The 16,357-nt window shown below is 50.5% G+C and overlaps 4 protein-coding genes across 4 annotated transcripts; all 4 read left to right on the forward strand.

The window, feature by feature from the left end:
* Positions 1–812: 812 nt before the first annotated feature.
* On the forward strand, positions 813–2,288 carry N0V96_010983 (uncharacterized protein; the record flags this gene model as incomplete). Its single annotated transcript, XM_065759120.1, has 2 exons — positions 813–857; positions 1,002–2,288. 2 exons carry the CDS (start codon positions 813–815, stop codon positions 2,286–2,288), a joined length of 1,332 nt encoding a protein of 443 aa, XP_065612218.1.
* Positions 2,289–7,085: 4,797 nt separating this feature from the next.
* N0V96_010984 (uncharacterized protein) lies at positions 7,086–8,745 on the forward strand (the record flags this gene model as incomplete). Its single annotated transcript, XM_065759121.1, has 3 exons — positions 7,086–7,358; positions 7,653–7,701; positions 7,769–8,745. The coding sequence occupies 3 exons, from the start codon at positions 7,086–7,088 to the stop codon at positions 8,743–8,745; spliced, it is 1,299 nt and encodes a 432-aa protein (XP_065612219.1).
* A 1,905-nt stretch (positions 8,746–10,650) lies between these two features.
* TNA1 (High-affinity nicotinic acid transporter) lies at positions 10,651–12,384 on the forward strand (the record flags this gene model as incomplete). The annotated part of the gene is made up of 4 exons (XM_053195720.1): positions 10,651–10,849; positions 10,950–11,234; positions 11,306–11,993; positions 12,066–12,384. The coding sequence occupies 4 exons, from the start codon at positions 10,651–10,653 to the stop codon at positions 12,382–12,384; spliced, it is 1,491 nt and encodes a 496-aa protein (XP_053046755.1).
* A 799-nt stretch (positions 12,385–13,183) lies between these two features.
* On the forward strand, positions 13,184–15,796 carry N0V96_010986 (uncharacterized protein; the record flags this gene model as incomplete). The annotated part of the gene is made up of 1 exon (XM_053195719.2): positions 13,184–15,796. The coding sequence occupies one exon, from the start codon at positions 13,184–13,186 to the stop codon at positions 15,794–15,796; it is 2,613 nt and encodes an 870-aa protein (XP_053046754.1).
* Positions 15,797–16,357: the final 561 nt, after the last annotated feature.

The following is a 16,357-nucleotide window of genomic DNA, read 5'->3' on the forward strand; positions in this document are numbered from 1 at the left end:
GGCCTTGCCGCCCAAAGCTCAGGGAACGACGGGGGATCGGACCTCGTTGATTCGAGTCATTTCATTTATCCAAGTTCTGGCGCCTGCCGTCTGTTCCTTGAGTGCGGGCTGTTACCTCGAGATTATGCGATCACGGACTTGAATCCAAACATTTAAAGGAACCTCAACGATCCAGTGCCTTCATTTCGTTGAAAACCACTATTCATAGGTAAGATACTGTGAATTCCTGGATTTTTCATCAAGCCAACTGGTTGTCATCGGAATGTGTATCGGTGACTAATATCGTCAGACAAGATAAGTGAGTGATCGGCAATAAGGGTATGAGTAGACAATGGACGTAGTACTGATCCTTCGGGTAGTAGTAGGGCGTATCGGCTAACAATGCCGGAGTTGTTGGTTGCAGCCCGGACATTCGAATTTGATAAGACACAACTTGCTGCACGCTCAAGATAAGATATGGCTGATATGCAACTTTCCCCGATGCTTGCTCCAATCACAAAGACGCCCCCATTGAGCTGCAGATGCATAATCACCCCCATTCTCGGCGCAAAAGTGGGTGAAAATGAGCACCTTATATCAAGCTTTCCAGGAAGCAAGTTGATGGTCGTCCCAGTTGGCGTTTGGTCTTACCCGGCGTATTGCGCACATCCGTAGTTGGCAGGGGCACTATCGCACTCCAGAAACACATTGAGCTCACCGTCCAATATCGGCAACAATGGCGACCGAAAGCAAAATGCCAGTCAAATCCGACGAGAATCTCGAGCGCGGATCCTCTGATGACGTCGAGGCCTCTTCACTGCATTCCCCCCAAAATGGCAGCAGCGTGGTCGTTGACCCGGAAGGAGAACGATCGTATGGTAAGTACTAAAGCTCTTGTCAAGAACATCTCCGTTTGGGTTGACGCTAACAGTATGCCGCTTTTAGTGAGGAAGCTTGACTTCTATCTGTTGCCGTATCTTTCTCTCATGTACTTCTTCAATGCGGTCGACCGCTCCAACTAGGGCAACGCCAAAACCGACGGAATTGAGAAAGACCTCAACTTCAAAGGGAACGAGTACAGTCTACTTATTCTTCTCTTCTACATCCCTTTCGGAACCCTGGATCTTCCGCTCAATCTCCTTACAAAGAAGTTTTCCGCAAGATGGGTCTTGCCTACGTTGATGGTGGTCTGGGGCGGCATTGCAACCGTTCAAATTGCATCGAGAAACTTCGCTGGAATCCTGGTGCTCCGACTGATCCTCGGCGCATGCGAAGCCGGCTTCTTTGCTGGCGTAGTTTTCTACTTCACTTTATTCTACAAGCGATCCGAGCTCGGCTTTCGCGTCGCCATCTTCTTCGGCAGCGCTCTTCTAGCCGCGGCCTTCAGCGGTCTCATTTCCTATGGTGTCTTCCAAATCGAAGGCACCAAACTCCAAGGCTGGCAATGGCTTATGCTCATTGAGGGCGTCTTAACCGTACTTGTCGGTGTGGTGGCTTTTTGGTGGCTGCCAGCTTCTCCGGCAACCGCCTGGTTTCTCAACGACAGAGAGAAGGCCGCAGCTCTAGCCAGGACCCTTCGCGATGGTTCTAATAAAGTGGACTCCAAGTTTGACTGGAAAGAGTGTTTCACGCTTTGGAAGGATTGGAAGTTTGTTTTCTGGCTTTCCATTGCGTTCAACTATCCCGTCGCATTCGCCACGACATCCAACTTTTTGCCGCAGATTGTCCAGCGTCTCGGCTACAGCGTCGTCAAAACAAATCTCTGGACCGTAGCCCCTAACGCTGTGGGGTTTGTGGTACTTCTGGCGACAGCATACTCCTCCGACTACTTCCACGAACGGACATTTCACATCGTCGGCGCCTTGGCAACCTCCCTAGTCGGTATGGTCATTCTCATCGCGATCGACGTTTTGGAAAACCGGGAACTGGCTTACTTTGCCTGCTTCCTCATGGCTGCAGGGGCGTATACACCTTCATGCCTGGTTCAATCATGGCACAATAACAACAATTTGAACGAGAACAGCCGCGCTGCCACGACGGGTTTGCTTGTAGGTCTGGGTAACTTTGCTGGAATCTTATCGGCTGCAACATTCCGGACCGAATATGCGCCCAAGTACATTCCTACTCTCATTGTCACTTGCTGCTGCAACGTGTTGGCGATGGCATCGGCGTTGTTCCTCGGCGGTTGGATGAAATTGGAGAATCGGCGAAGGAACAAGGCCCAGGGAGTCAACCTCCAAGCTCAGGATGTGGATACATCAGAGTTGCATGACGGCGAGAAATCGCCTAAGTTTCGATTTTTTACGTAAAGTAGTCCTGCTGTAGACCTACTGGGACGAGTGGAGAAAGTCAACTACAAGTCATTGATCATTCAAGAATATTTCCCAATTGAATGCCTAGACCCATCTCCCTAAGGTCTGATAATATACTGGTATCGCACATGTCAGTTGGATTGACATGGCACTTTGAGCTGATGAAGCCACCTAGGCGTTCAACACAATTATGAGCATTGGCTCTATGCCACGTTGAGGAAAGTGGTGGTGAGAGGATCATCATCCTACCCATCGGCGAAGATCCGATTGACTAATCCCCCAACGGATTTTGGCTAACGTGCGGGATTTCGCAAGTGGGGGAATATTGGCTGGCTGGGAACATCCACTTGTAAGCCGCCGCAACGACTTGGGACAAGGTCGCAAACCCTGGGTTCATCCGGCTGGCCTATCGGCACCCGTATATCAAAACTGGAGACAGCTGGCCGACCAGATAGGGGAATGTAAGTCTATCGCGGACTTTGAGCTCGGTACAACGTGAGGTGCATCTATTTTATGCTCTTTGGACAGGTCTTTGTTTTCTACACCATTCTCGTCATCTTCATTGTCATCCTACCAGCAATCATGGCTGTGCTCAATATCGTCGAAGCCTCCATCGAAGATTTACAGAATGCTTTGAAGAGCGGTTCAATTACTAGCGTCGAGCTTGTAGCGCGCTTGCTTCGCCGCATCAGCACTTATGACTGTCGAGGCCTTGCCCTGAATTCGATTCCGATCCTTAACAATGACCTTTTCGAACAAGCTGCCAAGTCCGATGACCGAAGGGCATCTGGCGAGAAAGTCGGGCCCCTCGAGGGAATACCTTATACGGTTAAAGACAGCTACAAAGTCAAGGGCATGGTGGCCGCTGCAGGATCTCCTGCTTTCGAACATCTGGTTTCAAACGAAGACGCTTTTCTCGTAAAACTCATTCAAGATGCTGGCGGAGTGCTCATTGGACGGACAAACATGCCTGCCATGGCCTGCGGCGGTATGCAGAGGGGCATCTGGGGAAGGGCCGAGAATCCTTACAATCCAGACTATCTGGCTGCGGCATTTGCTTCAGGTTCGTCCAACGGATCAGCTGTTTCCACAGCAGCATCGTTCGCGGCTTTTGGCCTTGGGGGCGAGACCGTCTCATCCGGCAGATCACCTGCTTCCAACAATGCGCTTATCGCTTACACTCCCTCGAGGACCTTTCTATCAAATCGCGGTAGTTGGCCTTTGTACCCAACATGCGACGTACCAGTGCCTCATACAAGAAGTATGAAGGACATTTTGACTCTCCTGGATGTCATTACTGCACCAGATCCAGTTGCCAAAGGCGATCTCTGGCGAGAGCAGAAAAGCGTCCAATTACCGCAACCTTGGAAGGACCGGCCTGAGAGCTTTAAAGACCTTGGCTCCTCAGACTCATTGTCTGGGTCGGTTATCGCTGTGCCGGAGATCTTCCTTGGTGGACCTGTACCTAAAGGAGCAAAGCCTATTCAAACCAGTCCAGCAGTTGTTGAATTATGGAAGCAAGCACAAAAGGATCTTGAGTCGCTTGGCGCCAAGATCGTCATGGTTCCCGACTTTCCGCCTTTGACAGCTTACGAAAATGACAACCTTCTGCCGGAAAACTGTCCCCGAAGGCCGGCGGACTGGCATGCTACTGAGAGAGGAGCATTAGTAGCACATGCTTGGAACAACTTCCTTCGAGACTTCAATGATTCGAAGCTCCCTGATATCTCTGCAGTGGAAACTTCGAGGATTTATCCAGACTGTATGAGGACGGAGCCGGAACTACAACACTTCGAGAAGCCCAACGCAATTCAGTACCACCAGCTGGCCGAATATGCCAGCAAAGGGACTATTCTTGATATAGAAGGTCTGGATCAAGCTCTACAAGCTCTAGAGGGCATGCGAAAAGTTCTGCTTGAGGACTGGCTCACGGAAATCGGCTGCGATTGCGTTGTATTTCCCGCTGCCGGCGATGTTGGACCTGCCAACGCAGACTCTGATTTTGAGGGGGCATCGCTGGCTTGGCAAAACGGCGTCCACTACAGCAACGGGAATAGAGCCATTCGACATCTCGGCATTCCTACAGTCTCAGTTCCAATGGGCATCTTGGGAGACAAGCATGTGCCCATGAACCTCACGTTCGCTGGCAGAGCTTATGATGATGTCCAACTTCTAAGATGGGCGAACGCTTTCGAAATCAAAACAAAACACCGCATTCCTCCACTACATACGCCATATCTTAAATCGGACCTCATTCAACTTTCAGGCAATGAGAAAACCGAATGGCCGAGGCCAAAGTTGAGCATAAGTACGTTCACAGAGGTGCCAGTACCTGGTGACACCGACTCGCTATTGGTCTATATACTTGTCGAAGGACTCGTGACAGTGAGCGGGCCAATCGAAGATTTGCCAGAGATTGAGATTACTGTTGATGCACAAATACTTCATCCAAGTTGCATTAACATGCAGAGACAGTCTCAGTCAGTAGAGGGAGAGGCAGTATTTTCATTCAAGTTCAAAACGAAAACTTCAAAGCCTCCCACAAGACAAGGTTTAGAATCGACGCTGGCCCCAGTTGCCCGAGACAAGATTATGATGGTTATTCTGGCAAAGGCTGCATCAAAAGCTAAACCGTCAGGCTGGATGGGGCTGATTTAGACACACCTCCCAGCACATGCTCGAAGGTTTAGGCATGTCCACATCAGATATGATAGATCTGACAAATTTAAGAATGAAGGACATTATCGAATGTCTCGAGATTTGTAGAAGCAAATGAATCCAATTCATGATTCAAAGGGCTTAATTTGAGGTCCTCTTCTCCACAGTCTGGTAGGCCTTGGCCCCAGCAGACGAAGTTTCACGCGGACACAGGGATTTTTGTGCTGTGTACTTGAAGGTATGAATGTGAGTCAATACTTGGGAGTCTAAAGCATTCATTGGAGTTGGGTAAAAGGCTGACGGCAAAATGAAACAAGATTAATCGAAACCTACAATGTTCAGATGCTCTTCATCTTCTGCTTATAGACTAGTAAACCCACGCCAGTTTCGACGATTTCTTACCAAACTAGTGATTCGGGACTTCAACGCTATCTCATTCGACTTTTGGTAGATGTGTTCCTCGGGAGTCGTGCCTCATGGACCTGCTGTGTCGCCCGAGCAGCGACGGCTTTGAGAATCTCAGCGAAGCCACCCGGAGATATTGGAGTCGGTTCAAATCCATCTTGATCATCTTGTATTAGTTTGTTCAACTCCACTTCCTTATACCATTCTCTTGTGTGCTTTTTGGGATTGAGGGGCTCGGCTGGCCAAGGTTGTTTGCCGTTGCGACCAGTGAAACTAACTTGCTGTGGCCTTCGGTGATTTAAAGTTGAGGACGTGGGGTTGAAATCGTGTTCGCTGCTGGTGTATCCATGGGCTGTGCGGAATTTTGTGTCGCTTACCTTGAAAGATGTTGTCACATGCCACTCGTCCTCTTCAATTATGGCCTCACCGCTCGGCGTAACACCGGTTGTTGTTGTGTTGTGTAAATAAGACCTAGATTTTAAAGACCTTTGTTTAGCAAAGATATCTTAATTCTCGGACAAAATGTTGAAATGCGTGGTCCTGCCCCTACCTGATGAGAAGACTATTGACTCGTCTCCGGTTCAAAATTGCTGTCTTCCAGTGAGCTTTGAGTAATTCATTAGGGGGCTGATCTGCGTCAGGCTCCGGTTTGGTGATTTTCCCGATAACCTCAACGTATCCCGCGAGAGCCGAAGTACTTGTCATTGTACTGAATTCCTTGCAGCGTTGCCAATGTGGCGTTTGAAGCGTCTTTATCGAACTTGCCGTTACTGGTGGAGTGACTGATGTAGTACATGTATCTGGTTCATGCTCTGTAGTAACCAAAGCTCAGAAAAACGAGTAACATGCTTGACTTATAATCAAACATACTTGACAATCAGCAAAGGCTGGAGAACATTCTTTGATGTTTTCGTTCTGCAAAGCTATCAAAGCCGCTTGGGCTAAATTGGAAACCTCGAGCTCACTGTAGCAAGATTACCAAACGTAGATTTCTGGCAACAAAGATGACTGGTCTGCTGGTAATGAGTTTTTTTCATACATTGTAATGTTAACACGGTATGACATAGCGGTAGACTTTTCAATAGCATATGCTATCGTCACATGTACCCTAGGAGCGATTTCAACAGTTGCTACAGTGTTTTCGGATTGTCTTGGCTGCCTTAAAATAGAGTACATAGCCTATTCTGTCAGAAATGCACCGGAATATAGTCATTGCTAAGCTGACGACAAAGGGTGGAAACTCCTTCTTTGTCTCTTTGGAACTCATGAATTTCAAGCTTGATGTCTTTGATCAACCTGAAAGCTATGCTATTCCATCTTATTGGTTGGACGGCTTTGCCACAACGTTTGTACGCGCGAAACACTGCTCCTCGATCATGTCTTTGCATATTCACACTCTCGATGCTCGTTGATTGTTCTAAGAAAATGGAGTCATGCAGGGTGGGTGACCAAAGACCATTTCCGGTAACGAACAATGCCGTCTTTGTGCCCACATTGCCCATTTTCACACTGACGAAACATGCATCCCTGCTCCAAGCCTGTCCACTCTCTATCACAACCAGTCTGGTGTCATTTTTAAGTCTACTTGAAATTGGGTTATAACCCTCAAGCACCCACCCACTTTGCTGTTGGCTTGTGGGTTTTCATCCTCCGTCTCTGCACACCCTACTACTGAGAAACATCCACCGCCGAAAAGGAATCTTCTGAAGTTGAAAACAGTCCTCTTACAACATGAATTCCCTACGGGACATCCTGCACCTGAATCGGGAGTCTGTTCCTGCAATCGTCAAGTACCTTGAAGCCACTGTAGCCGAGCAACAGAGTCAGACGTTGACCGAAGACGAACGAGACAATCTCTCATACCAACACTGGGACAATGATGAGCCTGAGGAACCGTACATGGCCTACGAAAAGGGCATGCTTCATCCTGTCCAACTTGGCGACCAACTTGGAGATGGAAAGTACACTATTATAGCCAAACTTGGAAACGGCTCCTTCTCAACAGTATGGCTTGCACACAACGCCAAGACAGGGAAGAAGGTTGCTGTGAAGATCTGTGTCCCAAAAAGGGAAGACTTACCAGCTGGGAATGAGATAGGTATCTCAAGACTGCTTCACGACGACTCAGTCCATCCTGGCCATCGTGTTATAGGTTGCTACGACGATGTTTTTCTTCACCATGGACCTAATGGTACCCACGAATGTCTTGTCAGTGAGCCGACACGTGCCACGATATCGGAAAGCAAGTTCAGAGGATTTGTATTCCCTACTAACATCGCCCGAGCTTTGGCTGCACAGCTGGTGCTTGGAGTTGCCTACATTCATTCGAAGCATGTTGTTCATGGTGGTAAGTTGTCAGGTCTGAACAGAGAAGTCGATGCCATTGAAGGATAACCATTATTATTTTGCTGTAGATCTCCACGGAGGGAATGTAATGCTGGCTATGGCGGCCGGCGAGCTTGCTTCCCTGACTGTGGAAGAAATCTTTACGAAGTACGGGAAACCCACTGTCTTACCGATTGACCTTTGTGTGGAGTCTACCGACTTTCACGAAAGGCATCCTTTGCCAAAGAACGCGCCCCCATACATGCTGTGGAAGATGCTTCTCACGCGGGACTGTGATGACCTAGAGCTGTCGGAAGCGCGGGCACAGATCAAGGATTTCGGAGAATCATGGCAACCGGAGCTAGTAACGCGGTACGAACTCAACACGCCCGAGGCGTATCGGGCCCCCGAATCGATGATCGCCAAGAAGCTGCAATTGCCCATCAGCTATCCTGCTGATGTCTGGGCACTGGGATGCTTCATCTTCGAGCTTTACGGCAGGATGGACATCTTCGGGACATACTTTCCTGGTTACGATGGTGTCTTTGCCACAATGGTCCATTGTATGGGCAAACCCCCGGCATCGTGGTGGGACGCCTGGGAAAATCGCGACAAGCACATTGACGATAATTGCAACTACGTCAGGAAGGGCAAGCCGGCTCCGCCACCTGCGGAGCCGGATACAATCAAAGGACGAGTGCTGAAGCGGATCCCCGACCACCGAGCCATGGAAAGGTGCCCCGAAGAGAAGAATTTTGTGCCTGAGGAGGAGCTACAGGACCTGGCAGCGATGTTGATGCGGATCTTCCGCTGGGAACCCGAAGACAGGGTGACAGCAGAAGAGCTAATGAGCGACCCATGGATGCAGAAATGGGGCATTCCGGCGAAGGAAGCCATGGAGGTGGCTTACGAGAAGAGGCGCAAGGAGCACGAGAAGCCCCCGTTCTCGTCGAAGTCGGTGGCCGTTGGTTTAGCGGTTGGCGCTTTTAACAGACTGGCCTACATTCTGTCTCTGTTGTCTCCAACTTCTTGGTGGCGCAATCTGAAGTGGGCTTTGGGGGCGTGAGACGTTGAGCTTGTGTTCATCCATATCTTCTGTGCCGTGTCTAGGCGAGACGAAATGAGGGAAAAGGAAGGGAAACAATTGGAGTACTGGCGTTACCTGGAGTAACGGATCATTTGTAAATCACATTAAAAATAAGAAGATTAAATATGCCGATGCCATCCCATTGCTGCCCTTAGTCACTGGAGAAAGTGGAATACTGCAATAGAACGGCGCCGCTGGCCGCTTGAAGACTTTTCAACTCAACTCATACTAGTCTGGAACCCACGACATGTTGGATAGAAGTTCTTGTCAATCAAGTTAGCCACGTTGTGATCATTATGATGGCAAGGCAAGCTTCGTGTTCAAGGGGAGTGCATTTTCAACGCAATCTATTCGTGATTGGTGGCTTTATTGAGGTCGAAGAGTCTAAGTACACAAAGCATGTTGCTCGAATTCGATCTCCTCGGTGAGCCGAGCGCGGAATTGCGCCGACATAGCTCCCACCAGACGCGATATGATCCGCGTTCTAGGAGCCGAGACGAACCGATCATCTCATACCCGCGAAGTTTCCTCAAACGCAAACCGAGGTCCCGGAACCGAGAGAATACCTCAAACCCCCACACTTCAGGGAAGCTACGGGAAGGCTGCATTCCTGGCGCGTGGCTTGAGGTTTGCGGGGTAATTGAATAGTGGTAGAGCCAAGCGTCGAGGCGCGTCTTGTCAGGAACTTCTGTCAAAATGTGCACAAGCGATCCAGAACGCCACTTTGCGAACTGTCGTTTTCGACGCAAAGTTGCTCTCAGCCAAATGCAGGTGTTTGGGGGAAAGCTCCGGGTATCCGGCGGCGTCCGCCTTCGTTTCCTAAGTCCGGTTGTCTATGTCTCATCGGCATGACCCTACATCCACCTGCAGCATCCATCGGACCGAGAACATCCTGGCCACTCGTTCCAGTCGCGCTCTGATACTCAGTCCAACTGGCAACATGTTCGCTTCAGAGATTCAACCAGTAAGGCAAAGTGTGACTACGCAGCAGACAGTATTACTCACACTTCCTGCATCGGTGGACGGAGTGGATCAGAGCCAAGTCCGACCCGGGGCCGGGGTGGAGTTGTGTAGCTACGATTGAGAACTTACGGGGCAAAATTTTAAGATTTGATGATCCCAGAGTGAGCTCAAATTCAGTCTCGGGTAACTCCCGCGAGAGCCTTCCGGAGAATAAGGGCTTGCTTACGGATGCCGACTCTCCCAGGCATATGAGAGGTTCGCTTCGGATACGAGACGCCGTCTTTCGTTGACGGCCGTCAGTTGGTATTATTCAGCTTCCCACATGACCCCGTTTCGCGTGGCTCTAGCCCTCAGAGGGCTGCACAAACGTGCATACTATTGCGAAGCCGCTCGCTTGCTTCGCACCAAGAGGAAACGCGGGGTTCGGGTGGGAGGTTGGGGCGACAAGCAAGGAAGCCAAGCAGCCCCAGCAAAGCAGCAAGGGATGATCAATACCCATTGCAAACCCCCATCCCTGCTCGATGCTACCGCTGCCGCTACTCCAACCCGGGCCTAGACTCGCGCTGGTGCCGTCCTTTTCGAGGACAGTCTGTGGAGTCGGGAGGATCACCGACCCTGTCCTGGGTGTGAGTCGTCGCGCCGAGGTCGGGCGCAAGAGAGAAAAAAAGTAACTGAGTGAGTGACCTTGCTAGACAGAAACCGTCGTGGAGGAAAACGAATGGGTGACGAAATATAAGCTGACGGCCACCCTGAGAGATCTTCGGATTTGTCGGATCTCTCCTTCGCTGCACTCTTAGAGGTTCTGTTTCTTCTGCTCCCTTGCCGGGTTTTGTGTCCGCGAGGCCGTTGCTGGTTGGAGAGTTCTAGTTTCGCTAATCTTACCAACACTGCAGAGCCCATTGAGCTCAATCGACCCCCAAGATGCAGTTCGACAAGGAGAACAAGGCCGCAGAGTCGCCGTCGCGCTCCCTTGACCATGCGACAGACCTGGATCAACCAGTCTATGGCGACGATGCCCCCATAGAATGCCCTCCTCACACGACAGAGTCGAAGCTCATCACCAAGATCGACTTCCGCGTCATCCCATTCCTGTGTGTCATGTACCTTCTAGCCTTCCTCGGTAAGCTTTCCCCTGCTCTCAAGCTGCCGCGACTCGACGGCAGTCATCGCATGAAGCCTACACAATTGCCTGCATGCTGACCAGAAACGCAACTCACTAGATCGCGTAAATATCGCCAACGCCAATGTCTTCGGACTGTCAAAAGAGCTCGAGCTGGACGGCACACTGTACAACAACGCGCTCGTCGTATTCTTCGTGCCCTACATCCTCCTCGAGATCCCTTCCAACATCCTCCTCAAGAAGTTCAAGCCCCATGTCTGGCTCAGCATCAACATGTTTGGCTTCGGCCTCGTCACCATGCTCCAGGGCTTCGTGCAAAACTATGCTGGCCTCTGCACGACGCGCTTCTTCCTCGGAGTCTTTGAGACGGGCATGTTTCCGGGAGGTATGCGATCACCAGCCGCCCTTTGACCGATCCCTTCCGTCCATAGAGCTAACCGATATCTCTTCTTTCAGCGTTCTACCTTATCGGCATGTGGTATCGTCGCCACGAAGCTCAGCGTCGCTACTCCTTCTTCTTCAACAGCACCACCCTCGCCGGCGCATTCGGCGGTCTTCTTGCTGCAGCGATCGGAAAGATGAGCGGTGTCCGCGGCTATGCCGGCTGGCGCTGGATCTTTATCCTCGAAGGCCTCCTCACTGTCGTCGTTAGTGTCTTCTTCTTCTTCTGGCTGCCCGACTTCCCAGAAGATGTGAAGTGGCTCAGCGAAGATGAGAAGGCCTTTGTCTCGGCTCGCTTGCGCGCGGACCAGGGCCGCTCTGCCGTTGAGCGCAAGATCACCTTCCGCGACGTCGGACGCATCTTCAAGGACTACAAGGTCATTGTCGGAGGTTTCATGTACTTTGGTCTCATCGTCCCGGCGTACGGGTATGCCTACTTCGCACCGGGTATCATCCAGACCTACGGATATGACAGCATCCAGACACAGCTTCACAGTGTGCCACCCTGGGTTGTGGCCTTTGGCTTCTCGATGATCATCGCCTTTATCTCAGACAAGACGCGACACCGGTTCGGATTCGCAATCTTTGCCATTTGTGTGGCAATCGCCGGGTTCGCCATTCTGATTTCCGTTCACAACAATACGTCTGTCCAGTATGCAGCGCTGTTCCTCGTCGCAATGGGCGCCTACACTGCCATGCCAATGTAAGTCCAACCAACGCGTTCTGCATGCTCTGTAGATGAAATGTGACCTGTGTGCTAACTTTAGCTTCCTAGTATTGTTTGTTGGTTCAACATGAACCTGGGTGGCCACCACCGACGTTCTATCGGTAGTGCTTGGCAGGTTGGTTTCGGCAACATCGGCGGTATCATTGCTGTGTTCGCTTTCCTCAAGAAGGATGCGCCAAAGTACATCCCTGGCTACAGCATCAGTATCGCTTTCGTTATCCTCAGCGGCCTTGCATGTTTGGTGTATGCAATTGGCTGCTGGTCTGCAAACAGGCACAGAGATCGCACCGCGGCGGAGTCATCGTTGACGGAAGACGAAAAGATGGAGCTCGGAGATATGTCTCCTGATTACAGATATCTGCTGTAGCCATCTGTCTCGAGATAAAGTAGGAGTTGCCTTGATGGTTGACCTGCATAATGAAAATAATTCCTCTACATAAATTACTTATGCTGCTACGCCGTTTCGATGCATCTACATCCAGTCCTAGCTAAATGTTACCGCCCAACTCCCACAACGATCGGCATCCGATTGCTGAATCATTCGGGTTGTTGAGCAAGGCTGTAAACTTGGAGCAAGCTCTTCGAATCCACGACCTTCGGCATGATCAAGTCGCCTTTGGACGTTGCAGTAGAGTTGAGATGTTGGCCCCTTCTGGATTTTGATCTACATCGCATACGTATTCTCTTAAGCATTGTGCATATCTATGCAAGGATGGCTTTCAACTTCCAACAGCTTTCAATAACCATCATCACCCACCTCGAGATGTTGAGCACATGCGAAAGCAAGGAACAGTCGCAATCACCAAGCGGTCACCAACATATGGGGCATTGTTGGACGTGATCCGCTGAAAGGCACACATCCCATTGGGCCATCAGGCGCTGTCCAAGGGGCCGTATGCCGGGGCATTTATCAATTCAGGGGGGCTGCATGCGGCGTAACACTGTTGGTCCAACAAACATGCAGAGTTCCCGTTGGTTTTCGCTTCCGCGCCGCGTCCGCCCGCTTTTTCGCGCCGGTCGCCTCAGATGGTTGTCAATCAAGAATTTCGTCCAAAAGGTGCGACTTCCTCTTGCACAGACTTTAATGTCTACTTTCCTCTGTATCAGCCAATACAAAGAGTTGTCAATGTGTTGTGTGAGTCCGCAACTCACCCCGAACCTGTACAATGCTCCCGAAAGCCCTTGTTAGCGTTTACCAGTCGTACAAGACGGACACGGACTTTATTACTACTTGGCTGGCGACCACTGCACGAGCGTACGGTTGTCCTGCAGAGCTCATATCAGGCCTTCGAGACACGAAAGACGACAAACCTGACACGGCGCCGGAAGATGACAAGCCAGCCGGTCAACGTAAGGGCAAGTTAGCCAAAGAAGCATCAAAGTCATCGCAGAAGAAACCTCGCAAACGATACATCCTCGCAGTCAAGGATCTCCTCCCGCTGGCTCAATTCCTCGCAACATCACAGAAGCCAGCCATCACCCCTCCGGATAGTCTCACCGCCGCTCTTGATAGAGTGATCGATCTCAGGGCTAAGTTCAGCACTCAACTGGTTGAGCATGGTGCCACGACCAACGCTCAAGACGACAGCACCCATTTTTACTTCCTCAGGGTCTTGTGTCAAGTACGCCATGTCTTGAAAGCTCATCAAACTGCCTCCCCAGCCAGCATGGCAGCCTCAACTGGCGATGCAGCCGAGAAGCCACAGTCAACAACCAACAAGTTCGAAGGACTCCTTGTATCTGAGCCGTCCGCGCAATTCATCAGCGCCCCAGATGCACCTCCACCAACGAGACCAGCAAAGTCGGAAGCCGATGCCAACTTCGAGGCCGAGAGCGAGATGTCGAGCTGGGATGCGCAGTTCGTGTGGCAACTGGTTTGGAAAGACCTTTACGGAGTGCGTCAGAGGGTTCGGTACATGTGGCAACAGTTCCGAGAAGGACGCCACGAGCTCGTTTCCGTTGCATTGGCGACCAATACCGCTATCGACCTTGCCCGTAACATCGTCGAAGATGTCACGCCAGTACTTCAATCTCAGCCAGGGGGCCTATTCGGGGTCATCTGTCTCTACAATGCCACATTCACAACCACGAAAATCCGCAAATACTCGGAGGGTCTGCTTAATTTCCCAGAAAAGCCAACGAAAGAGGAGATCGCGTACGTTGCGGGCGTCCTAGACTGCACCAACGCTTACAGCATGCTGCAGCAGCTTCTTCCGAAAGATCAAGGCGCCATCAACCCACCACTGGTCACAAAAGGCAGTCCAAAGATCAGATTAGCAAGGACCCATGGCGACTTTGTCATTGACCGGAACGCGGTAGCTAATGTTCTTTACAATATGAATTTCATCATTCACTACATCCCAGATTGGCCAGTGGACGATGGCGTCTTGCGAGGGTTCCGAGAAACAACGCGGACGAGGGAGATTCCCTTCTACTTTGCTTATGCGGTTCAACTACTGATTGACATTCATGGAGTCATGGGCCAGAACCTGCCGTCTATTCGAGTACAGTTTATGCGAGGGTTGTCGACACTGCAAGAGCTCATGACACAGGCATGGTACATCCACCAAAGCACAAGAATGGACCCAAAGGCGCTCAGATGCTTCCCGCTTCTCCAACGCACGGTAATGAGCATGTCCAAAATGACACGCGACCCCATTCTCGTCGAGAAACAGCGACTCAAGAAGCCCATTGCAGATCCCTCTCTGGAACGCTTGCAACTGATGAAGACTGACCCCGTCATGGCTGGTCTGGTTATGTATACCTTCCGAGCAGCAACATATCGAGTCGGGATCTGCCTTGCAAACGACACACTATCCGTCATGTCCACCATGCATCTCTACAATGCTTTGTACCAAGAAGGCCTGCTCAAGTCTAAATGGTGGGACATAGAGCTCATTATGGAACTCGCCGGCAAGTCCCAGTTCTACGTGGGAAACCCTCCAAGCGACCCGACCGGATACATCAAGAGCTTTCTCATGCAAACCGGCCTGAAGAGCGTTTACATGAGTCAGCTCAAAAGGTCAAAAACGCAGACGAAGCTATACAAAGAGCTCAAGAACCGGAGACGTATTTCTGAAGGGGCGACTGTCTCTATGATGTTCTACGAGAGGTACTGCAACGAAAAAGGCGAGACTTCGACAGGAAACTTCACTGCTGAAGACATCGTACGCATCCTCGACCACTGCCCGGAGGGTTTGTGGTTTGATCACCCTCAAGAGGAACCCGAGAATGAGAACCAGGACAAAAGCTCCAAGAAGTCGACGCAGAAACGGAAGAAGCCTGCAAAGCCCGCCAAACCTAGCTTACCTCCTTACGATATCATAACCTCCCTTGGAGTTGGGCTCTTAGATGAAGCGGCAGAGTTTGGATTTCCCTGGCTAGCCATGCATCGCAACGCATGGCACTTGATGCGGAAGATTCGAATGGCTAGCGAACGTACATTCATGATGTTGGTGCCGGGCTACAGCATGTCTGAAGCTGGGCTGATGACGCTCACCACGTACATCCTGGACGTTTTGGTCCACGCTAGGCCAACTAACTCTTTGGGGAAACGGGTTACTGAGGAAGTTGCGGCTACATTCAATCATTACCTCACCTATGTCCCGAAAGATCACGGCTGGTCCGCTGGTGAGACGGTGTGGAGGGAAATGGAAATTGCCCTCGGCGTTGGACTCCATATGTACGAAAAGGTTGTCGGGAAAGTCACTCAAGATGGCCAGTCTAAGGAAGCGGTAGCGCCTGAAATAGTCACAGATACGGCTGTTCCAGTGTGCTGAGGATTCTCTTTCTCGATTATCTTGCGTGTGGGCTACATGGGTGGATGTTTTTAGTCAAGCTCCGGATGCGATTCTGTATTGTAGCCTTCATTTTTTCTTTGCCTATAACTTCATGGTAGAATTTTCCTTGTAATCTCACTAAACTTTGGTCCGAAATGACTAGCTTCTAACCCGAGTCATATTTATGAAATTTCCTTTCTAACAACCTTCAGCAACTTCATGACGTTTCATGATACACACGGGCAGAACGAACCGACACAACTTAACATTGTAAAGTGAAAAGGCAACTAAAAGTTGTTTAACCTAAGTTAATGTAGACATCGTTGCGTTCTCACATGAGAGCCGCGCTGTACCTTTTGTGGGAGAATGTTGCCCCGCGCCCCACTACGTCATGAATTATCCCGCAATATCTAAACTCTTCCATCGTCATGCTTAGCTTGTCAACGCAACCTGCAACTCATCTCATCATTTCAAACAACACAAACATCACTCTGCTGTTTTACTTCACTCGCCTGCCAGTTCAAGCCTGACAATGTCTCTCTCACCAGACCCCGAAATCCT

This window comes from Colletotrichum fioriniae (assembly GCF_027942845.1).
Source record: "Colletotrichum fioriniae strain IMI 355084 chromosome Unknown scaffold_16, whole genome shotgun sequence".
NCBI classification, from domain to species: Eukaryota; Fungi; Ascomycota; class Sordariomycetes; order Glomerellales; family Glomerellaceae; genus Colletotrichum; species Colletotrichum fioriniae.